Source organism: Chelonia mydas, chromosome 11 (assembly GCF_015237465.2).
Source record: "Chelonia mydas isolate rCheMyd1 chromosome 11, rCheMyd1.pri.v2, whole genome shotgun sequence".
NCBI lineage: Eukaryota > Metazoa > Chordata > Testudines > Cheloniidae > Chelonia > Chelonia mydas.
In genome coordinates this window covers 38,318,542-38,342,332 of record NC_051251.2, presented here as the reverse complement: position 1 = coordinate 38,342,332, position 23,791 = coordinate 38,318,542, and the positions used below count along the sequence as shown (strand labels likewise).

The following is a 23,791-nucleotide window of genomic DNA, read 5'->3' as shown; positions in this document are numbered from 1 at the left end:
CACGCCCGTCGCACTGCCCTGTCCCCAAACCCCTCTCGAGACACGCGGTTACTGCAGCCTCGCCGGGCGGGGCGGGGGAGAGGTTCGCGCTGGTTTTGTGTCCGGTGGCTCTATGCAGCCCTAGCCGTAGCCTTCCCTCTCCGCGGCCGCCTCTCCCTCCCCCCCAGGTTGAACGCAGGGCCCGCCCGCTGCGGGGGCGCCGTGGGGCTGGTTCTCCTGGGCTCTGTGCTGTACAGCGGCAGGGGGCCGGCTCAGGGTCGGGGGTCTTATCTCTCCTCCCCCTCCCCAAATCCCCTAAGCCAGGCTGTAAACCCGGGTCTGACCTGTGCGGACTGGGACAACGGCCACCAAGTACTGGACGCTGCTGTGCGGGTCTGCCGGCGGCTCTGCCAGTGGAAACCGCTTAACACCTTTAAATGTAGCCTTTCTATGAAGTTAGGAACGTCGAGTCTCTCTGGCTGCAGCGGTTTCCTTCTGTAACTGGCGGCTCTAGGGCTCCTGCTGTATCAGCTTTGGGTAGGGGGCTGGGATGGGTTTCAGCCCCTTCAGCTGTTGCCTGGTATTCTCCTCTCTCCCTTCACCTCAGCTACTGCTCTGCTCCCTTTCTTCGGGACAGGCCTTCTTGAACCGGACTGTGTTCCCAAGCTGAGTAAGCAAGAGTCTAACTTCTTCCCCTGGCTTTTGTGTAAACTCAGGTTTTGAAGACACCAAGAGATCTTCATAAAAATGTTTAGTGATACTAAATTTTAAAAGCTTTTTCAGTATTCATAAATATCTGGAGAGTCTGAAATTCAGTAAGAACATTTTGAGACATCTAGTCTATCTGCTTCTACACATCTAAATACTTTTTTTTAAATGTTATTTGGAAATCCAGAAAAGCTCAGTTGTACTAGTTTCCCTTCTTTTGCTTAATTTCCACCAGCAACAGTAAAAGTTCCAAAATAATAAATAGTATCCAAGGATACACAAAGATTTATATAATATGTCATATCTGCAACCAGGTTACTTTGAAAAAATAAATGATCATAAATTATGGATCAGATAAATAAGCAGGTTGTCTATTACTGATTATTTTTGTATTGTGCATGTAAATTGAATAGTGAATCTTCAGTCATACTTGATACCATGATATTACATTTTTGAACACACATGACATATCTACTATAAAAAGTATCAAAGGAACACATGGTACGTTTCTTGTAGAAAAATATTATACCTGTTAACTTACATTTTAATTGTTCACTTAAAATAATTTGATTGATTAGATACCACTACTTACATTAAGCTATTTTAGTGACCCATGACCACCAGTGGCAAGATCATATGCCGTTTGGGGTAGGGACCATCTTTTTGGCTAGCACAATGGAGCCCTGATCCCTGACTGGGAGCTCTAGGTGCTACTGCACTATAAATAGTAATACAAGTCTTGAGATAATTTTGTCCTTGGTGTAACTCCATTAGTTTCATTCTAGTTACACCAGGGATTAATTTAGTCCTATATAGTGTGTAGAAGCCATCAAAGAAATGTAGTGGACTGAAATTTCCCACATGTCTTCCTTTATAAAATTGTTCTTTGAGTTACAAAAGAAAACCCAGACATGTGATAACCAAAAACAGTTCTCTATCTCAAATAGAACTTTTCACAAAAAAAGGAAGCAGTATTTTTTGCAACGCAAGATGCTCTGTGTTTGTGGCTTAGTCTTCCAGCCAAGTCACATGTATCCTCCTCTTTCCTGGAGTATCAAAATCCCTTCTTACTAATGGGCTCAGGCAGCCTTCCCATTCACTGCCTAACTGGTGCCACTTTCCCAGTGGATGGTAGGGGAACCAGGGCTGGCCCTCTACTCTGGGTTCTAGCTCAGGGATCCTCTAATGAGCAGTCAAGGTGTGTTCCATTCTAGACCTTTTTCCCTGGAGCATTTTCTAACCTTCTGGCTCCCCCCACCACTTTCTCTGGGTTTGCCCCAAAACTTCCTCCTCCCAGGGAATAACTGTAGGCTACTTTGGCTCTGTAGCCTCTAGACACACCTCCCTTCTCCCTGGGGAGTGACTGCACCCTCCTTGCTGCAACATCCTGTCTTTATTAATCCAGTCCAGTTCCTTCCCTCATTATTCAGTCAGGGGATTATTAAACCACCTCATTACCCTCAGCTGTGGCCCCTTCTTAGCCTACATTAACCCTTTCAGGGTAAGTGTGGGGGATAAACACTCTGTCAGAGGTGGGTATATTAAATGCCAAAAATATGGCCCTTTTTGGAGAACTGCTCTCTCCTGTGCTTCCAGTGACCCCTCTCCTGGGCTTAGGAAGTGAGTAGGAAGAAGCTGCCAGACTTCAGAGCGGAAAAGAGCTGGGATAAATAGACTGGGGGGAATGGAACTAGAGGCTGGTAGGGGGAGAGGGAAACAGGGACTTGAGATGGGACTGGCTGGACAAAGAGACTGATGTTGGGAGCTGAGGTTGCAGAAGTGCTGAGTGCTCACAACTGAAGTCAATGTGAACTGTGCTTTGAACATATAAAGTGTCCTATAATAATAAATACTCTAAAAAATCTTGTCTTAGATGTCACAAATTGGGCACCCAACATTAGTAGATACTTTTTTACCATAATCTCTGTATACCTAAACTCCCCATCTGTAAAACAGGAATAATAATACCCCTTCATTTCACAGGGTTGTTGTGAAAATATATTAATGTTTGTGAAGCACTGGGATACTATAGTGATAAACGCCCTAGGAAAGCCTATGAGGAAATTAATAATTTTGTCTTCAGAGCAGGATTTGAATAGTGTGCAGGAAATAAAGTCTGGGGCCACACATTGAACAATGAGAAAAAGACAAAAATAGCTGACCATAAACTGAGCACTGTTCTTTCTGTGCATTAAATGAGGCAGAGGTCCTGTGGAAAAATAGCATGTGATCATGTAATTCAAGACTGTATCATAATGCATATGCACAAGGGGGCTGAATTAAGGTTGCACATGCAGCCGTAATTCTGGCATTTCCTAAATTCTGAGTGGTGGGTTTTTACAAACTTAATAGGTTTGGTTTTTTTAACATTTCACGTATGTGTGTGTGTGTATAATATATTAAATAAAGCAAGACTGATTGACAATCACATCAGTTACTGCAAATGGGAGGCAGTAAGCATAGATATAAACTGGGATAGTAAATGTAATATATAATTTTACAGTACACGTCTCCTCTATTCCAGTGAATGTATTCCAGATTGACAGAACTGCAGCCTGAAGTAGAATCATAGGTGATTAGGGTTGGAAGAGACCTCAGGAGGTCATCTAGTCCAACCCCCTGCTCAAAGCAGGACCAACAACAACTAAAGTATTCCAGCCAGGGATTTGTCAAGCCAGGCCTTCAAAACCTCCAAGGATGGAGATTCCACCACCTTCCTAGGTAACCCATTCCAGTGCTTCACTACCCTCCTAGTGAAATAGTGTTTCCTAATATCCAACCTAGACCTCCCCCACTGCAACTTGAGACCATTGCTCCTTCTGTCATCTGCCACCACTGAGAACAGCTGAGCTCCATCTTCTTTGGAACCCCCCTTCAGGTAGTTGAAGGCTGCTATCAAATCCCCCCTCACTCTTCTCTTCTGCAGACAAAACAAGCCCAGTTCCCTCAGCCTCTCCTCGTCATGTGCCCCAGCCCCCTGATCATTTTCGTTGCCCTCCAACGGACTCTCTCCAATTAGTCCACATCCTTTCTGTAGTGGGGTCCCAAAACTGGACGCAATACTCCAGGTGTGGCCTCACCAGTGCCGAATAGAGGGGAATAATCATCTCAATCTGCTGGCAATGCTCCTACTAATGCAGCCCAATATGCCGTTAGCCTTCTTGGCAACAAGGGCACACTGCTGACTCATATCCAGCTTCTCATCCACTATAATCCCCAGGTCCTTTTCTGCAGAACTGCTGCTTAGTCAGTCGGTCCCCAGCCTGTAGCCGTGCATGGAATTCTTCTATCCTAAGTGCAGGACTCTGCACTTGTCCTTGTTGAACCTCATCAGATTTCTTTTGGCCCAATCCTACAATTTGTCTACGTCACTCTGGACCCTATCCCTGCCCCTACCCTCTGGCGTATCTACCTCTCCCCCCAGCTTAGTGTCATCCGCGAACTTGCTGACGGTGCGATCTATCCCGTCGTCCAGATCATTAATAAAGATGTTGAACAAAACCGGCCCCCTCGGGCACTCCGCTTGATACTGGCTGCCAACTAGACATTGAGCTGTTGATCACTACCCTTTGAGCCCAACAATCTAGCCAGCTTTCTATCCACCTTACGGTCCATTCATCCAATCCATACTTTTTTAACTTGCTGGCAAGAATACTGTGGGAGACTGTATCAAAAGCTTTGCTAAAGTCAATATATAGTCTCTTTATAGATCAGTTATAACACAACAGCACTTCTAGTTTCTTCATCCGTATTCTGCAGGGATCACCTCTGTAGGTAAGACAATAGATTGTTTCTTGGTTTCTCTGTTAAGACTGCCAATGAAGGTACAAATACTGGTGTTAGGTTTTGTAATATGGTCAGCTCTGTATTTGGAACTGAAGTAAAACCAGCAACTCAGGTCATGTAGGCCATTGAAGAATTGTCAGATAGTATTGATATACTGGCTGGTCTGGAGTCAGCTGTGCTCTAAAGATATAATGCACTTTGTCTTGCAGGATTAGTAAAGAGTAAGGCTATGATTCTGTCACAGAGGTCAGATTCCGTTACTTTCGGAGACCTCCGTGCCTTCTTCCACAGTGACAGGGCTGGAGCAGCTGTCAGCCCTGGGGCCACTGCAGCAGCGGGCAGTGGTCAGCCCTGAGGCTGCTGGAGCAGTGGCCCCGGGGCTGCTGGAGCAGCTCCCGCCAGAGCAGCAGCTCCAGGGCTGAAGCAGTGGCCAGGGTTGGGTCATTCCCCCTGGGGCTGGAGCATCAGCGATCAGCCCCTGGTGCAGTAGCAGGCCTGAAGCACTCCGACTGTTACTCCTCCCCAAGTGTATTTTTAGTAAAAATCACAGACAGGTTGCGGACTTCCGTGAATTTTTGTTTATTGCCCGCGACCTGTCCCTGACTTTTACTAAAAATACCCATGACGGAATCTTAATCTTAGTAATGAGCTATCTAGTTCTCTTAGAATATTTAGGAGTAAGTGTTTAATGAAAGTCCTCACTGATTACATGTAGGAAATGCAGTATATTCCATAAGGGTGAATTGTTATCTCATATCTGCTGTAAATTTTGTTGATATTCTGGATTTATTGTTGCAGATATTTATATAAAACCCCAGATGTGCAGTGATTGGCAGCGTGTATATGAGTGGTGAGCGTAACCTAGAAGGTTCAATCCTGTTAAAGTCAGTAGCAGTACTTCCAGTGACTACAGCAGGAACATGTAAAACTGCAAGTGTTAACCTAAACCTGTGTGATTGTTAAATATCATATCAAGACAGACCTTTAGTTTTGCAAAGCTGCTATTATCAATTCTCTCTACTGGCAGTAAAAACAAAATAAATTTTATTACAAACAAGCTTTGTAGTATAGAATTTGATTAATAAAAAATACATCATATACTGTTATGCATGCACATAAATGCAGCAATGCACAGGGGCGCTGACTTAAACAGGAATGCAAAATGGCTTGTTACTGTCAGGCCTATGCTGCAGTTGTTCTTCTGAATATAAGTTAAATGAGTTTTAAAAAAATGTTGAGGTTAGAATATTAAAATGCATTTAAAAATCAAACACTGCTTTCAAAAACAATATTTTAAAAAATAAAAACTACTTTAGGACTGAATTGATCTATTTTAGCAATGCCAGTTACCGTTATAATCAGTCACATATGTTTCTAGCCATTATTAAATAGATTCATCTTGTATCTTACTAGCCAATGGAAACTAAAGAAAGTCTTTACATCAGAAGTACAATGTTTTTGTATAGTTACAAATATAATATTTTGCATGTATACAGTGACTTTCATAGTGATCTTAAAAGTACTTTGTAAACATAAATTACTTATGCGTCAGACCCTCCCCATAAGGGAGCAATATTACAGTCTTTCATTTTACAAATGGGTGGATTGAAACATAGAGGACATATGTGACTTTCCCAAGATCATGGAACTGTTAATTGGTAGAGCTAGGAAAACAACCCCAAGAATTCTCTATGCCACTTTCTCTTAAAATATTTGTCCTTCTCGTTGAAGCTCTAATATTGATAGATAGCAAGTTGACAGACATAGGTGATGATAACCCCTGAGTAGTATTTGCTTTCAAATTGTAAGTTGATGTACAGTGATTTATTTAAGTGTTATATCAAAATGCTTTACAAGTGTAAAAACAGCACTTGTGTAAAACTTTCAGTTTTTACTTAAAAAAAGAAGTCGTCTTTGTTGCAGAATTCAAATCAAACTTTAGTCTTCTGTAACAGAGGAGAAGAAAGTACATAATTATACTGTTCAGAGACTTACACACAAAGAATGTTACTTAAACCAAGCCATATGTACAATTTAAATTTGCCTACTCTTATTATTTTATAATTTGAGTAACAGTAGCACTTAGGGACCCCACTCAAGGATCAGCATTCCATTGTGCTATGTGCTGTACAGATTTGTAGTGAAAAGGTAATCCTTGCCCAGAAAGCTTACATTCTATGTACTACTGAATATGGTCCTACAGAAAAAAATAGTATGTTGTCATGTAATTAAAGCCTGTATCATTTTGCTTATGCGCAAGGGGGCAACATTAAGGTTGCACAGGCAGCCTTAATTAAGGCATTTTCTACCTTTTGAATGTTTGACTTTATGTTAATAACATTCTTTAACTTTTTTTGGTATGTAATATAGGATACCAGATAATTAACCATACTAGAGAATCACATAAAATACTAGTTCTTAATGTAGAAAAATGTATACAGACTTACCTCCAGAATAAAATACACAGGCCTTTTTACATTCATCTTCAGCATCAAAGCGATTTGCATTTCCATCACAACCGCCATACCAAAACTGAGCACAGGCATTGGCTTGTTTATCATAGTACCATTTTATTATATACACACGACATGACCCTTGATCTAATCTCAGTTTACATCGTGGATCCAGGATATTTTCTTAAAAAACAAAGGATAAAAAGAGCTCTCAGCATGTGAAAATAACTTACATCTCAATGTTTGTGCCTTTTAAACTGTTTTATTGCTGCCAAAGTGATAGAGCAATGTAAAGTTTCAGTTGAAATTTTTAAAGATTTTAGTTGAAATTTGGAAGCCTAATTAAATGTGCGCCTTTATTAGACAGGCACCTTCATAAATCATAAAAATTATAATTCGAAATATTGTGCTATAAAATTATTATCCATACAGACTATAAAAAAAAGTTTGGAAACAGTCTGACAATTTTGGAAGCTAACTGTCAGCAGTCAATCTTACCAGCAGCTAAGAGGGAGAAAAGACTGATAGGCTAAAGATCTAGGAAGTATATACAGTATTCTTGCATTGGTACTGTGTGTGAAAGCTTCTGGTTCTAAAACCCTTATGTTAACTATCTACAATACATAGTCCATCAAGTTCAGGTACAGCATCCATCGCTGTGGTATTGGAGCCCTCGCATTAGAATAGTTATTAGAATCAGAAATTGTACTCAGTGTTTTTTCTAAGATGTGCACACTTCACTTCTAATGGCAATAGGTGGTAATCAAGTGCTGCACATAACAGAAGAGCTGATAAGCAAAATAAATCAATGATAAAAGAACGTAGCCGCAGCAGTGTGAGCTGTGGGATGGGTTGGGTGCCCTGAGTATGTGCCTAGCATCTCTGATGGGTATGTATTGGGGGTCTCTGTCCTGCAGCTCATGCTGCCACAGCTACATTCTATTTTTAGCATGCTAGCTCGATGAGAGCTAGTGAAAGTATGCCCCCTCGTACTGGGAATCACCCACATCTAGAGCAGAGCTTCCCTGAGATTTTTTCTGACCCTGGCCTCTGTTTCTGTTCACAGCATGAGGGAAGCAGCCGGTCCTGGCTGTTGGGGAAAGCAGGGCATGTTGGACGAAGATGCTGGAGAAGCAATGGGACTGAGTCCATCTAAATCCTAAAATGGTCCCTCCTTCCCATCATAGCTTTACCAAACTTAGGAAATGAGTTAGTCCTGAAGACATAACTTTGATTTAGAATCTTTAATAAAGATTAATGTTCAAGTAATCAAAATTAAAAGTTGAGTATAATGTATAACCTGGTCTGGGTGTAAGCAACACAGAGGAAGCTGATGAAAGAGATGGTGACAGCATTTTGTCTGGCGGTGATGATGGCAGTGATGATACCACTACTGCAAGTGAAGAAAAAATAATTGTTTTTTGTCTGGCCTAGAAGAATTAGGACGTGAAATAGCAAGAAGCAAGATGATAGTGAAAATACCTCTGGTGTTCACTGAAGGCAAGGGTGGCTGCCCATCTTCCTTAGCCTCCTCTTCATGGTCTTCATAAACTGCCACAGATGATTCTTTGGTCTGAAACAAATGTTTCATTTTCTTTAATTTTAAAATGCTTTTAGGTTAACCATGTCCCTAAAAATGAGGTGGACTCCTGAAGAATCCACAAGTAACTCTGATTTTTGAGCCTAGGACTAGATGGGATTCTATTTGGGAACCATCAATGCTGTTTCTTAAAGTGTTGTTAAGGTACCAAGAGTGACGAAAAGTGGCACCATTTTAGTATTCTGATTAGGTCCCTATGCAAATTCAAAGTTAAATCTGTTTATTTTTCTGACAAAAATAAGTTATTTTTTCTCCAATTAGCTAAGTTTGTAGTAATATGTGAGAGTGAACTGTATTCTATTCTGGATCATGCATAAGCCAGAGAATTGTTAACTAAATTTTGGTGGGGAATATTGGTGTCTGGTGGTGATGCATGAGCCCGAAGAAAACAGCTTGACTCTCATCCCAGGACAGGTTTGTGGTTTTGGCTGTTCAAAATTCTGTAATCAGCAAAAATATAATATAGGATCATAGAGTAGAAATGCCACTTCTTAGAAAAAAGAAAAGGAGTACTTGTGGCACCTTAGAGACTAACAAATTTATTTGAGCATAAGCTTTTGTGAGCGATAGCTCACTTCATCAGATGCTGTAGCTCACAAAAGCTTATGCTCAAATAAATTTGTTAGTCTCTAAGGTGCCACAAGTACTCCTTTTCTTTTTGCGGATACAGACTAACACGGCTGCTACTCTGAAACCACTTCTTAGAGTTTCTTTTCAGAGTATAACTGCCCTTTCAATATCTCATTCTTTATATTACAGCACAAATATATTATTATAAAACATGTTTGTAATAATCCTTGTCTCTTCATGGATATTGTTACTATTGTTAGTTAACTGCATACATGCTGCATCAGAACTCTCATTCACAAGATGTAGCTCTCAGAATTCCCAGTGAGGTAAAGGAGAAACTCCACTAGCTCAACCAGTAGAGGGAACTAGGGGGAAAAAATCTGATGTACTGCATCCATTAGCAGACAAGGATGTACAAAGAAGCCAGTTGGTTATTAAAATAAATGATGCATTTTTATACCGGAACTAATGGTTGAGAAAGCTTGCTTTCTCTCACAGATGTTCCATGCCTGTCTGATGAAACTGATTGTCCATTAACATTATTGATGCTGTGAAGTAAGTAATGTGAAGAACCGGAAGACAATGAATGGATAGATGGTCCACTTATGCTTGCACCATTTCCAATACGATTATATATTAAGGCACCATGCTCGTCTTCACAAAACTGGTTTACTAATTTGGACTCCAAAGCTTAAAGAAGAGAGAACAGCATTATTTATGGAAGTAGAGACTCAATCAGGAAATAAGGTTATTTACATGCAATAATAATGATTAATTAATAATAATAATAATAATACAGACAACCCCTCTGGACTATTCGTCATAAGTCTTCCAGCTCCCTCAGACCTCCATTACTTGTACTCCAATGTGCATGGCACATTGTGGCATAAAACAAGATCTGTGTCTCTAAACTCAGCCAACTGTGCTTATTCAAGCCTCTGAATCTCTTAAAATATCTCTTAGTCATTACCTCATAATAGGCCAAATCCTGCTTGCCTTCGTCATGTAACTAATCCCATGGAAGAGAATAAAAAATCAGGATTTGGCTCAGTGGGCCAGATTCTGGCTCCCTGCTCTGGATGCTTTGCATTAGGCCAGTGGTGCAAATCAGCTGGACACCTCGCTTAATTACCTATTTGGGAATTCCCATTTTGTAAGTGGAACCCGTGGCTGGCATTGAGCCAATGTAGAAGCTCAATACCTTACCTCTACCCAGCCCTTTAGCATAGCGGGTGTCACTGGACCATCTCAGTGCTTCTGCAATTCCCAGCTGCCAGAATGATTCCATTTGGACATGTGCAGCCTAGTGTATATTAAAGCAGCCCAAAGACTGCTCTAATTTATGCTATGTGTTGGACCACTCCTTTACCAGCCTCAGAAACTACTGCACCCCATCCCACAAGATGCACCCAGTATAGCTCAGAATCTAGGCCAAGATCTCTGGAAGTTTACACAGAAAGAAAAACAAGCCATTCTTTCCACTGGACAAGTTTAGCATGCTCTGGATTAATTTACAAATATTTAAGACAATTAAAACAAAATGCACTCACCTGGAAGAGTATTAAAATCATCAATGAGATACATATGTTCTCTGTCAGGATCTGATGCGATCAGATTTAATTCACGCAAGAATTCAACTTGTGTTGGATCTGAAGTATTTACAATTCCTATTGCATACATTTCAATGTTGGTTGCATGGGCCTCTCGGACAGCGATATCCAATTTAACAGCCTCTCTCTTATCTGCCTGTCCATCTGTTAATACTATAGCTACTTTTCGCACACCAGTTCGAGCACCAAAAAATCCTTCCTGTGTTGCTTTGCGGATAGCAGTTGCTGTGTATGTACCTTCCCCCATATACAGCATTTTTCTAATTGCTTGTTTCACGTCCTGTTGGGTTGAGTACCTGTTAAGTCCAAATTCTAGCCGAACCTCTAAACTGTAGAGTACAAGACCAATTCTGGTAGCATTTCTGCCTACAGTTACTCTATCCACTAATGCAGTGACAAAGTCTTTAATTATCTCAAAATTTTCTGGTCCCACACTTTCAGAGCTGTCAATCACAAACACAAGCTCCATAGGTATTTCCTTACATTTAATACCACAGCCTGTAGAGGAAGAATAAAAATCAAATCATGATTAGTTCTGAATTTATTACTATACTTAGTCTTGTTTGTTTATAATGGATGTTACTTCCATTATAGCTTGAGTAGAGCTTAATATATTACCATATACTGGCTATGCAATGTTAACTTTATTCTGTACTCATGGTGGGAAGAGGAGAAGGTAAAAGTAAATTAATAAACAGGATCTGAAATGTAAGGTTGATTGAACACTTACCACATATCTCTTTAATTAACTTAATTATATCTTCTCTCTAAGTAAGAAAATAATAGAAAATAACAAATAGCACATTATTTGACAATTGTGCACTTTCAGATGACCTATAATATTGTCCTTGCCAATCATTTAATTTCAGATATTTGTTCTGATAAAAAATGCCATAGTCTTTCATGCTGCAAGCTTAATTATGCCTCTGCTGAGCCTGAACTGCATCAGGGCCCCAGTTCAGCAAAACTCTTACAGGAGTGTTTAAGTCCCATTGAAGTCAATGGGACTTAAGTCAGGCACCTTTTGTATTGTTTCTTAAATGTGGATAATATAGCCGGTTGCGAGACTTCTTAAATTTTTTTCTCAATGTAAGACTCAATCAGGAAACATTCCAAATTATAATTCCCACGTGATTCATTAACTCATAACATCTTGCATTTAATTTGTATCTTGCATTAATGGAATTTACAACAGGATTTGCTTACTGTTAGGCCTTGCTCTCCCTTGGGTCCAGTACTGCCCTGCAATGAAGACCATAATTTAGCTATTAGCAATTAATTAGTAACCACTGCTGTAATGTGAACCATTATTTTATCAGCCTTGTAATTATATAATATTTAGATAATAAGAACTCTCTCTTTTCTATAAAAATGTACAGTTAAAATATTAGGGCTCAGTCCGACACAAAATATCTACAGCCTTCTGGGCAGTACAAGTCTTGTGAGACTGCAGCTGTAATTGGAGTCTAGTCAGAAGAATGATCAAAATGCTATGAAGACCGGAAGACCCCAAACCTCCAGCTGCAGGGCTATGAGTTACCATCTATGGAGGGAAGGGGGAACTCATGCAAATTACTGCCTGCCTGCCATGCTCTGCAAGTGCCAGTTCCCAGAACATTTTGTCTCCCAACCTGCTACTATAGGAGTAGCTGCAAGAACTCTAGGATTGCCATAATTCCCCTTTGTGTGCACAAGTAGACAATGATAGGCTCAATACCAGGGTTAAGGGCTGGGGCAGTTTTATTTAAAAAAATGAAACAAAACACAAACAAAGCCCACTAAACAAGAAGCAAATGGCAGAGGAGGAGTTGGTCATCAGGCTTTTCCCATCTCTCTCTCTCTCCACTCCTTGCTGTGATGATTATTTGGGTCTCTCCCCATCATCAGTATTCCTTTCCATACACACATGCCCCCACTTAATCATTTCTCTTTTATGGAAAGGGTTGATTGACAGTTAAATTTGACTTTAGAACAGAACTATGTGGTTGTGTACCTTTAAGTGGATTGGTTTCAGAGTAGCAGCCGTGTTAGTCTATATTTGCAAAAAGAAAAGGAGTACTTGTGGCACCTCAGAGACTAACCAATTTATTTGAGCATAAGCTTTCGTGAGCTACAGCTCACTTCATCGGATGCATAAGTGAGCTGTAGCTCACGAAAGCTTATGCTCAAATAAATTGGTTAGTCTCTAAGGTGCCACTAGTACTCCTTTTCTTTTTAAGTTGATTGACTTTCACTTCTCTAAGGAAGAAGCTGCACCTATTGTTTTGACCTCTGGACTCTCACTGAGCAAGGGAATGTTTATTTTATAAGGAATTCTGTCTTTAAAATCCTTGCATAGTTTGACTTTTTCATAAGCATTTCAGATTATTTGCAGTTAAATAGTGATGAAAACACTTTATGCAGCCATATACTTAGGGTGTTTAAAATTTGTTACAACAAACTCATTGATAAATTGTAGGAACTCACAGGTTCTCCGAACAAACCAGGATCACCCATGTTGCCTTTTTCTCCTTTTCTTCCCCTTTCACCTGCAGCACCGCGATCACCCTTGGAATAATGCATTAGTTAGACAATAGCTGTAAGTTACATCTTTCAGTTCAACTTTTCATTTTATATCTAGCTGTCATTGTGGAAACCCTGTGCAGCTGGTGGAAAGGACTAAAAATTATTCTACCAAAGTTCTGTTGCTTTTTATTGTAATAAGTTCTACATGTCATATTTCAAAATATATTTAAATTGTAATATTGTGAAAGGTACTTTATAAAATATTAAACTGAAGGCCTGATCCTGTGGGGGGCTGGATGTTCCCAAATCCCACTGACCTTAAGAGGAGTCACTGAGCACTTTACAATGAGGTGTTCAGCACCTTGCAGGATCAAGCCCAGCGTTAGTTACAACAGTACCTTTAAATTGTACTAAACTCAGATAAAGCTTTTCATTGCTTTCTTGCACTCTGACTTGTGTAAAATGTAATCAGATTAATAATATCTGTGAGGGAAGAAAATACTGGACTTGAAATGCTGGCTTTCTACTGTGAATTTCTCATTGGCTCACTTTTTAAGAAGCGTGCATGATAATGAAAAGAAGACATACTCTATCAGACAGAGTAGAAGCTCCAAGGAGCAGGCTCCACTGAGCTAGATGGCAAACGGAACAATCTGCTGCCACATTAGTAAAAACTCAATTTAAAAAGTTCTGCATACCACTGCACCTAATCAGACTATAGTATGGCAAGATAAAATATGACATCTGGAATACTGTTTCCTTATTTTCCTCATCTCTAACTATATTCTCTATTACATAATTGCCCTACAAATTCTCATCTCCTAGTCTTTCTCCCCAGAATAGAAGTAACTCCACTCGGAGTTGACTCCAGTATGTTGACTTCAAGGGGAGAACTGGGCACCAGACATTATCTTTCATTTATATACTGTACCTTTGGTCCAAGTAGTCCTTCCCCAGGAGGCCCCCGAGGTCCTGGCATTCCTTGAATTCCTTGCTCACCCTAATGATATTTCAGTTAGAAATGTTAACACTTGATGACCATTCATCATATATTAATGTTAAATGTTCACAGCAAAATTGTTTCAAGCTACATTTTAATGAATATACTGAACAATATCACAGGTCATGTAGATTTCTTTATGCAGATATATTTTTGGCATATGCTTTCCTTGCTTCCCATCAAGAATATTTTTGAGCTTCCTGTCTCCAACCCTTAGAAGGGCCAGCTTGTGAATCCCTTATTCGCCCTGCTGAGCACCTATTTGTGTAAATAGACAAATTAAAGTGAATGGGACCTTCTCACAGGATCAAGTTCTCACCAGGGTGAATAAGGGCTGTACATGCCAGCCACATATACACGCCTGCTTTCCTTCTTAATATTTTAAAATAAAATTGGCTTTTTCTGTTTCTTTTTCCATCTTCTCTGTGTCTCTCCCACTCATTCCTCTCTCCCATCCCTTTGGTCTGAATCATCACTCTCCACTGATGCATCCCTTTACAGTGTAAAAGTACCAATTATAGGAGAAGAGGAGCATGACATCTAGACTCAGTGCTGCACCTTCTCCTTCCCATCTGACAGTTAATCGAACTACTCCAAGCTTGGCACAAGTGTGCATCACAGGGATTGACAGAAAAGGAACAGGGAAACATGGCCTTGTTTTTTGGTGCCCTCTTGCAAGGCTAACTATATTTGAGACTAGAACCTATCTGTCCTGGAAACTCTTGGGCCACCTCCCCTTGGCCTTGCTGTTAATCTAGCAGTGAGGAAGAGGACAGTCACTGTTGATGCTCATGTTACTCTTTTCAGTCTCCACCTTCAGCCCCTTAGCCAACCAGGGTATTAAAAAAAAACAAAACAGGAAACAAATACCCACCCCTACGCAATAAAAACAGGCAATCTGTTTCTCAATTCCTTTATATTGTGATGGTCAGGTTCTCCCCTGAGTTACGTATGAGCACTGAAGTCAGTGAGTCTTTATACCTTAGATCCCTGAATACCTTCACCTGGAGGTCCCTGGAGGCCTGGGGACCCTTGCCGTCCTACATTTCCCTAAATGGAGAAAAACCCATACATGTTAAATACAGTACCTAATAAAACAAATATATCATCACACAATTTCATGTTACTCCTCAAAAACGTGTGATGTCCACCTAGAACAGGGGTGGGCAAACTACAGTCCAGGGGCCACATCCGGCCCTTAAATCTTTTTAATCCGGCCCTCGAGCTCCAGCCGGTGAGCGGGGTCGGGGGCTTGCCCTGCTGTGCGCATGCCATGACTCTGCACAGCTCCTGGAAGCAGCGGCATGTCCCCCTTTCTGCTCCTACATGTAGGGGCAGCCAGGGGTCTTCATGCTTCCCTGCCCCAAGCACTGCCTCCGCAGCTCCCATTGGCCGGGAACCATGACCAGTGGGAGCTGCAGGGGCGGCACCTGTGGATGGGGCAGCACGCAGACCCGCCTGGCCCTGCCTCTGCGTAGGAGTCAGAGGGGACATGCCGCTGCTTCTGGGAGCTGCTTGAGGTAAGTGCCATCTGGAGCCTGAACCCCTAACCCACTCCCGTGCCCCAACCTCCTGTCCCAGCCTGATCCTCCTCCCGCCCTCTGAACCCCTCGGTCCCAGCCCAGAGCACCCTCCTGCTCCCCCAACACCTCATTCCCAGCCTCAGCCCAGAGCCTGCACACCCAGCCAGAGCCTGCACACCCCCATACCCCCCCAACCCCCTGCCCCAGCCCAGAGCCCCCTCCCGCACCCTGGACTCCTCATTTCTGGCCCCACCCCAGAGCCTGCACCCCCAGCCGAAGCCCTCACCCACTCCCACACTCCAACCCCCAATTTTGTGAGCACTCATGGCCTGCCACACAATTTCCATACCCAGATGTGGCCCTCAGGCCAAAAAGTTTGCCCACCCCTGTTCTAGAAGTACCATGGCCAGGATTCATCAGAGAGACAATAAGGAGATATTTGTTTTTCAAATGTTATCAGATAACTAATGGCTGTAATATGGTTCAGCTTTCAGAAAACTCAATAAGGACTAACTGGGCACTGACAGTGAATCACTCTCACCCTTAGAGGTGAGCTCTCCAGTGAAAGGATGCAGCTCGTTGGTGAGGCAGTGGGGAGAAGACTGTCCTGTGGCTAAAGAACTAGAATTTCCAATATAGCACTTTCCACCAGCACTAAATTCATTTTAAAACACCGCAAGACACATGCACTAATTATATGGCAAAGCAAATAAATGGTACTTTATTGCCTATTATAAACGTTTCATTTTTAATGGATTTTCTGTGTTATTCACATGAAAATAACTGCAACCAACACATTTTAACATTCATGAATTTTATATAAATATAGCTCTAATAATTCTCACTAGATCTGTTGGTCAAAATTTGAAAAGAAATAGACTTTGAAACACAAAATGTGCTGGTTACTTCTTTGATCTCTATGTGCATAACTTTTGTTTTAATCATTTGCAAGGGTCTAACCATACAGTGGATCCCACTTACAGGCCCAATCCTGTATCCAGTCTACAGGCTGTGGCTGCTCTGTGGTTGCTACTGCAGCCTCTGGCTGCATTAGCTTCTGCGACAGACATACCTATCCCTATAACTGTGTACCATTTGATCAGTGTAGTCACAGATCCCTTGGCCAAGACTCTGTCCGCCATGCTAACATGGACTGAACCTCTGGGAGCATTACTCTGCAATGTACAGGCAATACAAAACCAGTTTGCAGGCTCGTTGCCTCCTACCCTGGTGTAAGCAATACTGTTACATTCAAGGGTTTCGTGGCTGGGGATTGTAGGGAGGCAGGATCCTTCCCATAGTAAGTTTGGAAAAAGTGACACTTCTTGGACAGATCTCAATCACTAAATTAACAAATTTCCTTTTTTCTGTGCATAGTAAGAAACAAAATAGCACTTGGCCTGGGTGAGTCACTTAACTACTTTATCTCTGTTTTCCCATCTGCAAAATGGGGACACTGACTCCCCCTTCTATCTTACTCATGGGACCAGTTGTTTCTAGAGTAGCATGAAAACAGAAAGTACTGCAGTGTGTGTGTGTGTGTGCGCGTGTGTATGTACAAATATTTATATTATATTTGTATATTAAACATTATATTTCTTTTTTTATAAAATTGTTGGTGAAGTGAGACAAAACTGTTTAATTGACTTACTTTTGGTCCTGGAAGGCCTTCTCCTGGAGGACCTGGGAGACCAACTGGTCCTCGAACACCTGGATCACCCTGAAAATTGATACTTGTGAAAACCACATACTGAATTCAGGCATGGCTTCATGGGTTTATGGGTTCAGTTGCACCCACAGAAATCATGAAACCAAGGGTACAAAAACACTGATTGTTTTATATACTCCATTACTAGGTATTTATATTGAAACATCACGAAGGAGTATCATTTTGACTGGATCCTAGGCAAACATATATTTCTTCCGCTAGTGCAGGGGGAGACGTGGGGGTAGGGAGCCTAGGGGGGTTGGAGAGTGAACCCACCCTGAACTCATCCCACAGCGAAGTTTTCTGTCCTGTGGGACTGGGTCTGGGTGCCCACTGTCATCATTGTGATCTGGTGCCACTCAGGTTTGATGGTTGCCCAAGTGACCCTTTGACCCTTTGTGCGAGATCACAATGCCTAGAGTGGGGAGTTGGGTCCATCCTGAGAGGCAGAAGACACTAGCCTATGCTTTTGGGCTCCCCACAAAATTTATAGTATAGTTTAGTATAGTGCACTCATTGAATTGGGAAGCTACATCTGCTCCTGAGTGAATACCAGAGTTTCACTTGTTTTTATGATTTCCATTGTCTGCAGTGCTCAATGGGGGACAAAAGGAAATAGGGGAATTAGCTAAACACCAAAGCACATGTATGAACAAGTCTAATTAAAGAGCAGGGCAGGTTGGGTCAAAGAAAATGTATTAAACTAGGAATGAGCACTGGCAAGTTGTCCAACTTGACTGAAGAACAAAAGACTAGCTCCTCTTAGCTGGTGCAAATGGCCTTTGCCATAACATCACTATAATTTCAGTACTCTTATTATATAGAAACCAGGGGTTTGAGCCAGTTGCCACTGAGCAAATGGGAGTCATTCCTTTGACTCTCATGGGAGTTGAATTGGACTGCATGTTATTTAGTTGCTGTTTGGTGTTACTCTTTACCCCTCAGGGGCCTGGGGCAGACAGTATTCTGGTTATGTTGGGAGGGAGTTTTATGTCAAGAGATATAAAATGTGATAAAACTGTAGAAATCCCATCAAAGTACTTGTATAATTCAAATCAGCTTGCCAGCTCCTTTTTATTTATATAAACAATTGTCAGTACATCTAGGTGACCTTCATAGGAGAGGGAAGTGATATCCCATTATGCTCTGTACACTCACCAGTCATTGGAGAGAGAGGGATAACTGAGTTCTGAAGCAAAGTTTGAATGAAAGAATGAGACATAGCACATAATAAATGTACCACAGTGCATCACTAAAGGGCAATTACATTTATGGTGATATTGCACCATACCTAAAGCATATATCAGTGCTACACATATTTGTTAATTATAGATCTGATCAGGCTCCTATTGGAATCAGTGGGAGTTTTGCCATTTATTTCAACTGAAGCAGAATCTGGGTTCTCCCTAAATTTTGTAGATTCCTTTGAGCTACTTCCATTTGTGTACATAGTCCATAGCCCTTCATTGCCCTTCAATAATGTGACCATGGAATATTCATTAGTGGTTACTAGTATCTCTCAGGAAAGCTGCATGAGATTTTCATTAGGCTAATTATTATTTCTATTCTAAACAGGTTGTAAGTGTCCTCTGAAGAGAAAACGAAAAGTCCTAAGGCCATGATTGTGTTTAATATTGAGTATGTTTGATCTCTGATATATATCTGATAACTGATATATTTTTGAAAAATACAGAGGAATATATGCAATAATATATGAAAAAAGCACATCTTTTCTCCATGCACTAGAAGTCTCTGAAAGGGATAATATTTTAGATACTAATGAATAAACCAAATCTGGGTTTAACAGACCTGACTGTACTTTGAATATAACCCATCTGAAGGAAATAATATCTATGTAAATGAGAATTTGCTTTATATTTGAGTTTAGTGGCCTGTACCTTAGGTCCTGGTGATCCAAATCCTTCGGGGCCTTGTTCACCAGGAGCTCCTGGGAGACCTGGAAGTCCCTAACATGGAAGGCACACACAGACAGACTATTAATCTAATCTGAGGCTACATCAAAGGGATGCGGGTTGTGTTTTCATGGGACACTCTTTCTTTGTAAACAACACATTCAATTCTACCTTCAGGAAAGCATGCACTGAAGTCTATGGGAACTGTATGCATGTTTGGAGATACAGGATTCTCTGATACCATGAGCCAGATGCAAGGAATCCCAGCATCAGATTTCACAAGTGCATCAGAAAACATGACAGTAATTTGTATTTTGACATTTACTAACTTCACTTGACAACATTTTGACACTTATCAACTTCTTTAATTCTTAAATATTAGAAATATTAGAGAACTTAATGTAGATCAGTGCTGACTCATCATCATTAGACACTTTGGGCTCTCTTCACAATAAATGTTCACTGTGCTCTGGAATGTTGGCACATCACTCATGTAACTGACAGCTCCTGCAGTATGTGTTTCTGCATGTTACAGGTATACAAGTGGTTAAGGGTCAGACTGTGCCTGGCTCATGCATACGCAAAGGAGGATGAGGATACAAGGAGCCTCTTCTCTTTGAACCCTCTTCATGTGGCTGGGGAGCATTTGTCAGCCCTAGCCTGAGAAAGGGAGCTGAGAGGGGTGAGAAGGACCCCACCACAGAGGTCAGCAAAAGTGACCAACAGCAGAGGAATGTGCACACTACTTTCTCTTTAAAGGTGGTGTGGTACCTGCTTTTTCTAGAAGTTCCCTGAGGCACGATGCTTCCCAGAGCTCCCACTGGTGTCCTGCAGCTGTGCAAGAACTGATTTTCAGAACTGTGGCATACCGCCACAGTTAGCTCTAAACAGTTTCTCTGGCTGACTCTGACTAGATGTTCTATCAGCTACGTCAAAAGGGAAGAACCAGCCTGCATTAGGATATTAAGGATACTGCTTGAAACACCAGTGATGGCATTAGAAATTTCCAACTTGTAATCTCTTGAAGATTGTAATCAGAATGAATGAGAGGTTTTGCTCCTTGGAGGGAGTTAGACTCCCATGCTTCCAAGAGGGAAAATTTCCCTTTCACTCCCAACACTTTGATGAGCCTCCACGGCAGATGAGCCTAGGAGACCCATAAACTTCCTGCGGTCCAACAGCCATGGAGGCTAATTTCCTCTGGTCATGTTTATCTATTCACAACGGGCATGTCAAAAATTGTCTACTCACAGGTGGGCCTGGATAACCATCTCCCTTTGGCCCAAATGGTCCAGGTAGTCCCGGATGACCACGGTCACCCTGATAATAGCAGAAAAATAGTTAAAGCGCATGCCCATACAATAGCGGTCAGGTAGGTTTACACAAAAATAAAACTCATCTGCAGAATTTGGCAAACAAATACTGAAAATGGCTTTATCTTATTTGTATATTTCAGTTTATCAATGGCTGATGATTTAATAGTGGGCTAAAGTTAGGGGATCGAAAGGCTCTGAGAACTTACAGGGCCTTTCAGTTCTAGAATGCCAGTTCAAATCTTGTCCAAAGGCTCTGTAATTACCATACATTGTTACAATTTGGTGGCCCATGTAGAATGAGTTGATGGCCTCAGTCCAATTCCCAATGCTCACATCTCAAATACCACCGCTCCAGGCCCTGTCGGAGTTGAGGGCATTCAGCAACTTCCAGGACTGGGCCCAGAATTGGCACCCTTGTTGACAGTGTCAGCAGAGAGGCACAGAAACTGAATTACCCTCTAACTGCATGGGACAGTATCTGCAGCTGAGGCTGCCAAACTACAGCAGAACAGTGGGAGGAAGTTATCACTGCCACTCCATATGTTGTACATTTTCTGTGGATAAAATGGAGGATTTAAAGGGAAACCATCAACTTGAAATCCCGTCAGTTTAGAAAAATGTTTTAAAAGTACTGTCACGCATTACTTCTGCCCCTGAGTTCCCTGTTAAGTTTGTGTGGTTTCAAAATCTCATTTTCTTATATTTTAAAATGTTTTTCGTTCTCCTGTTACTGTGTGGAAGACAGACACAGACAACAACTGTCTGACTGACTGTACTCAAGGGACTGTCACAGGCACAAAGTCAACAAAAACTGAAAAAAACAGGAATAGGAATAACACCCAACTTCATGGGTCCTTGACATCAAATGTAAACTGCACCACTGCTCATCTTTCTGGATATCTAGCCAAAATAGCACCTGAATGAAGAGCAGCTGACTAAAGATGAAGCTAGGCATGACTGAGGGGTGTGGGAAGAGGGAATGTGTTTGTAATAATTTGCCTCTCCTATATCATCTCACACTTTCAAGGGCATCTGCTATGTGGTCCTTTTGGTAACTGTTGGACTCTGATCTAGCCATGCCGGTGATCCTGTTGTAACTCATACTTAGGAATGAAGCCACTTCCTGAAAAAACTGCAACAGGGAGAAAATGCAGCAACCTATGTGAATGGCACGTAAGTTTTTGTCATCACCCAGATGCTCTGCTGTCTGTGCTTGCTTCCCAATGGACACAGAAAGCTCAAGCTCTCCATGCAATTGACTCTAGCTAGCTGAGAGGTTGTCTCTCCTGCTGTGGTCATGGCTCTTACAACAGCTATGGAACAATTAAACTGTCCATCAACATGTAGAGGCTTGTAAGTGCCAAAGATAGAACTTTCACAGAAGCAGGTCCTAGATTATGGAACTCACACTCTCTCTTGAGAAGAATGAGGACAGACTTAATCATTTTCAGAACTCATAACAAAACTGATTTTTAAACTTAGCTCTCCCTTGATTAGTTACTCACATTCATAACACAACACACCCACCCCTGCATACCTGCAGAAAAACAAACACACACAATATCCTTGAAACTACTTAAGCTATTTCTCATACTAGTTGTAAAGAAAATGTCAGATTGTCTTTTATTTAAAACTATTTTAAAATACTTAGTAGTTGCTCAGAATACAATAATGGGAGCCATAAAGATAGATAGAAACACATGAATAATAAGAGTTAATAAACTTATTTTGTTTGACTTTCTGTTGGTAAAAATTTTACCAACATTTAATTAAATATATTGAGGCAGCCTAACCCAAATATCTTGAATAAGCTCCGCTGTGGCTTGGAGGAATAAAAATGTTCAATAATTGAGATTTTGGTTTCAAGTTTTCAAATGGTTATTTATAAAATGATGAGTAAAGATGGTTTTAAATGTCTTTTGCTGGTCTTTCTTGAGGGATTCTGCGAATCTACTGCAGTCATTCACACTGACAGTTATAGGGCATTTGCTGTCCTAGGTTACCAGCTCTTCAACTTATAGGGTAAGGCCAACCTTGGGTTCTCTTATGTTTTTACTTTAGTCTGCCAGTTTGGGGTTTACCTTAGCGCCAGGAATCCCAACTCCTGGTTCTCCAACTGGGCCAGCTGGACCAGGTAACCCAATGTCACCCTATAATTAAGAAAATATATATCCTGGTTTAATTAGCTCACCATACTCTACAATGCATGCTTAATATATTCCATATGTTGATGATCATAAACATTTGGCAGCTTGGAGTATAGATGTTACCTTTGGTCCTGGAATAGCTCGACCAGGAAGGCCAGGCATTCCAAGACGTCCTGGCCCACCAGGTTCACCCTACAGCAAATGAAAAAAGTAGAATGGATTTTTATGAGAGGTGGGCCTGAGCAGTTTCTGGGTAGCAACATTTCTTGAAGGATGTTTTAATGTTCTATTAAACAAATTGCAAGTGATCATGACAAGTTCTAACTAGTGCAATTATACTGGTTACCAGTATAATACTGATTCCTCAACGGAAAATGTGATTTTTCTTTTTTCTAGTTCATTTTACCATATTTAAGTTTAGAAGATCCTTATACTAATGCACTACAGGCTCAGTCCAAAGTACATTGGAGTCAACAGGAAGACTCTCAATGGGCTTTACTATTGGAATAAACTGAACACTAAAAAATTCAGCCACTTTTCTTGTCTTAAAATACAAGATTTCCATCTCTAAATACATGTGACTTAGAGTTCTTAAATGTTCTTTTCTCTGTATTTTACCCCTTTTCAATTTTTCCTCCTCTTGTGTGTTTGTGAACATCAGAAGAGTTCATAGAAAGCTGAAGGAAGGACATGAAATTGCTAGAGATGATAGGCTTGATTCTCCTCTCATTCTCACTGGGGTAAATCAGGAGTAACTTAAAGTCACTGAAATTACATTAACACGAAACCAGTGTAAATAAGAGGAAAATCAAGCCCTGTCTGTTTCATATATACCTACTGAGACAAAGACAGCCCCATCACTGAATTATTCCAAGTACTTCCCAAACATTTAAACATAGAAATAACAATAGTCTTCCTCTTCTTTCCCAGACTGTAGAAAAAATAGTGGGATTAGTTCAAAGGGTTTTTTAAA

At 41.1% G+C, this 23,791-nt stretch overlaps 1 protein-coding gene across 1 annotated transcript in view; it reads right to left on the bottom strand.

The window, feature by feature from the left end:
- Positions 1–5,616: 5,616 nt before the first annotated feature.
- LOC102939639 (collagen alpha-1(XXVIII) chain) overlaps positions 5,617–23,791 on the bottom strand; it is a 66,455-nt gene continuing 48,280 nt past the window's right edge. Inside the window, exons 23-38 of the mRNA XM_027819111.3 lie at positions 22,942–23,010; positions 22,753–22,821; positions 20,607–20,675; positions 19,341–19,409; positions 17,386–17,454; positions 15,193–15,261; positions 14,143–14,211; positions 13,173–13,253; positions 11,913–11,948; positions 11,437–11,473; positions 10,647–11,204; positions 9,557–9,786; positions 8,409–8,499; positions 8,227–8,319; positions 6,921–7,109; positions 5,617–6,419 (exon numbers count right to left, since the gene is read on the bottom strand). Of these exons, the coding sequence (XP_027674912.2) occupies positions 6,412–6,419; positions 6,921–7,109; positions 8,227–8,319; positions 8,409–8,499; positions 9,557–9,786; positions 10,647–11,204; positions 11,437–11,473; positions 11,913–11,948; positions 13,173–13,253; positions 14,143–14,211; positions 15,193–15,261; positions 17,386–17,454; positions 19,341–19,409; positions 20,607–20,675; positions 22,753–22,821; positions 22,942–23,010 (1,806 nt within the window). The 3' untranslated portion in view covers positions 5,617–6,411. The remainder of the gene's footprint in view (positions 6,420–6,920; positions 7,110–8,226; positions 8,320–8,408; positions 8,500–9,556; positions 9,787–10,646; positions 11,205–11,436; positions 11,474–11,912; positions 11,949–13,172; positions 13,254–14,142; positions 14,212–15,192; positions 15,262–17,385; positions 17,455–19,340; positions 19,410–20,606; positions 20,676–22,752; positions 22,822–22,941; positions 23,011–23,791) is intronic.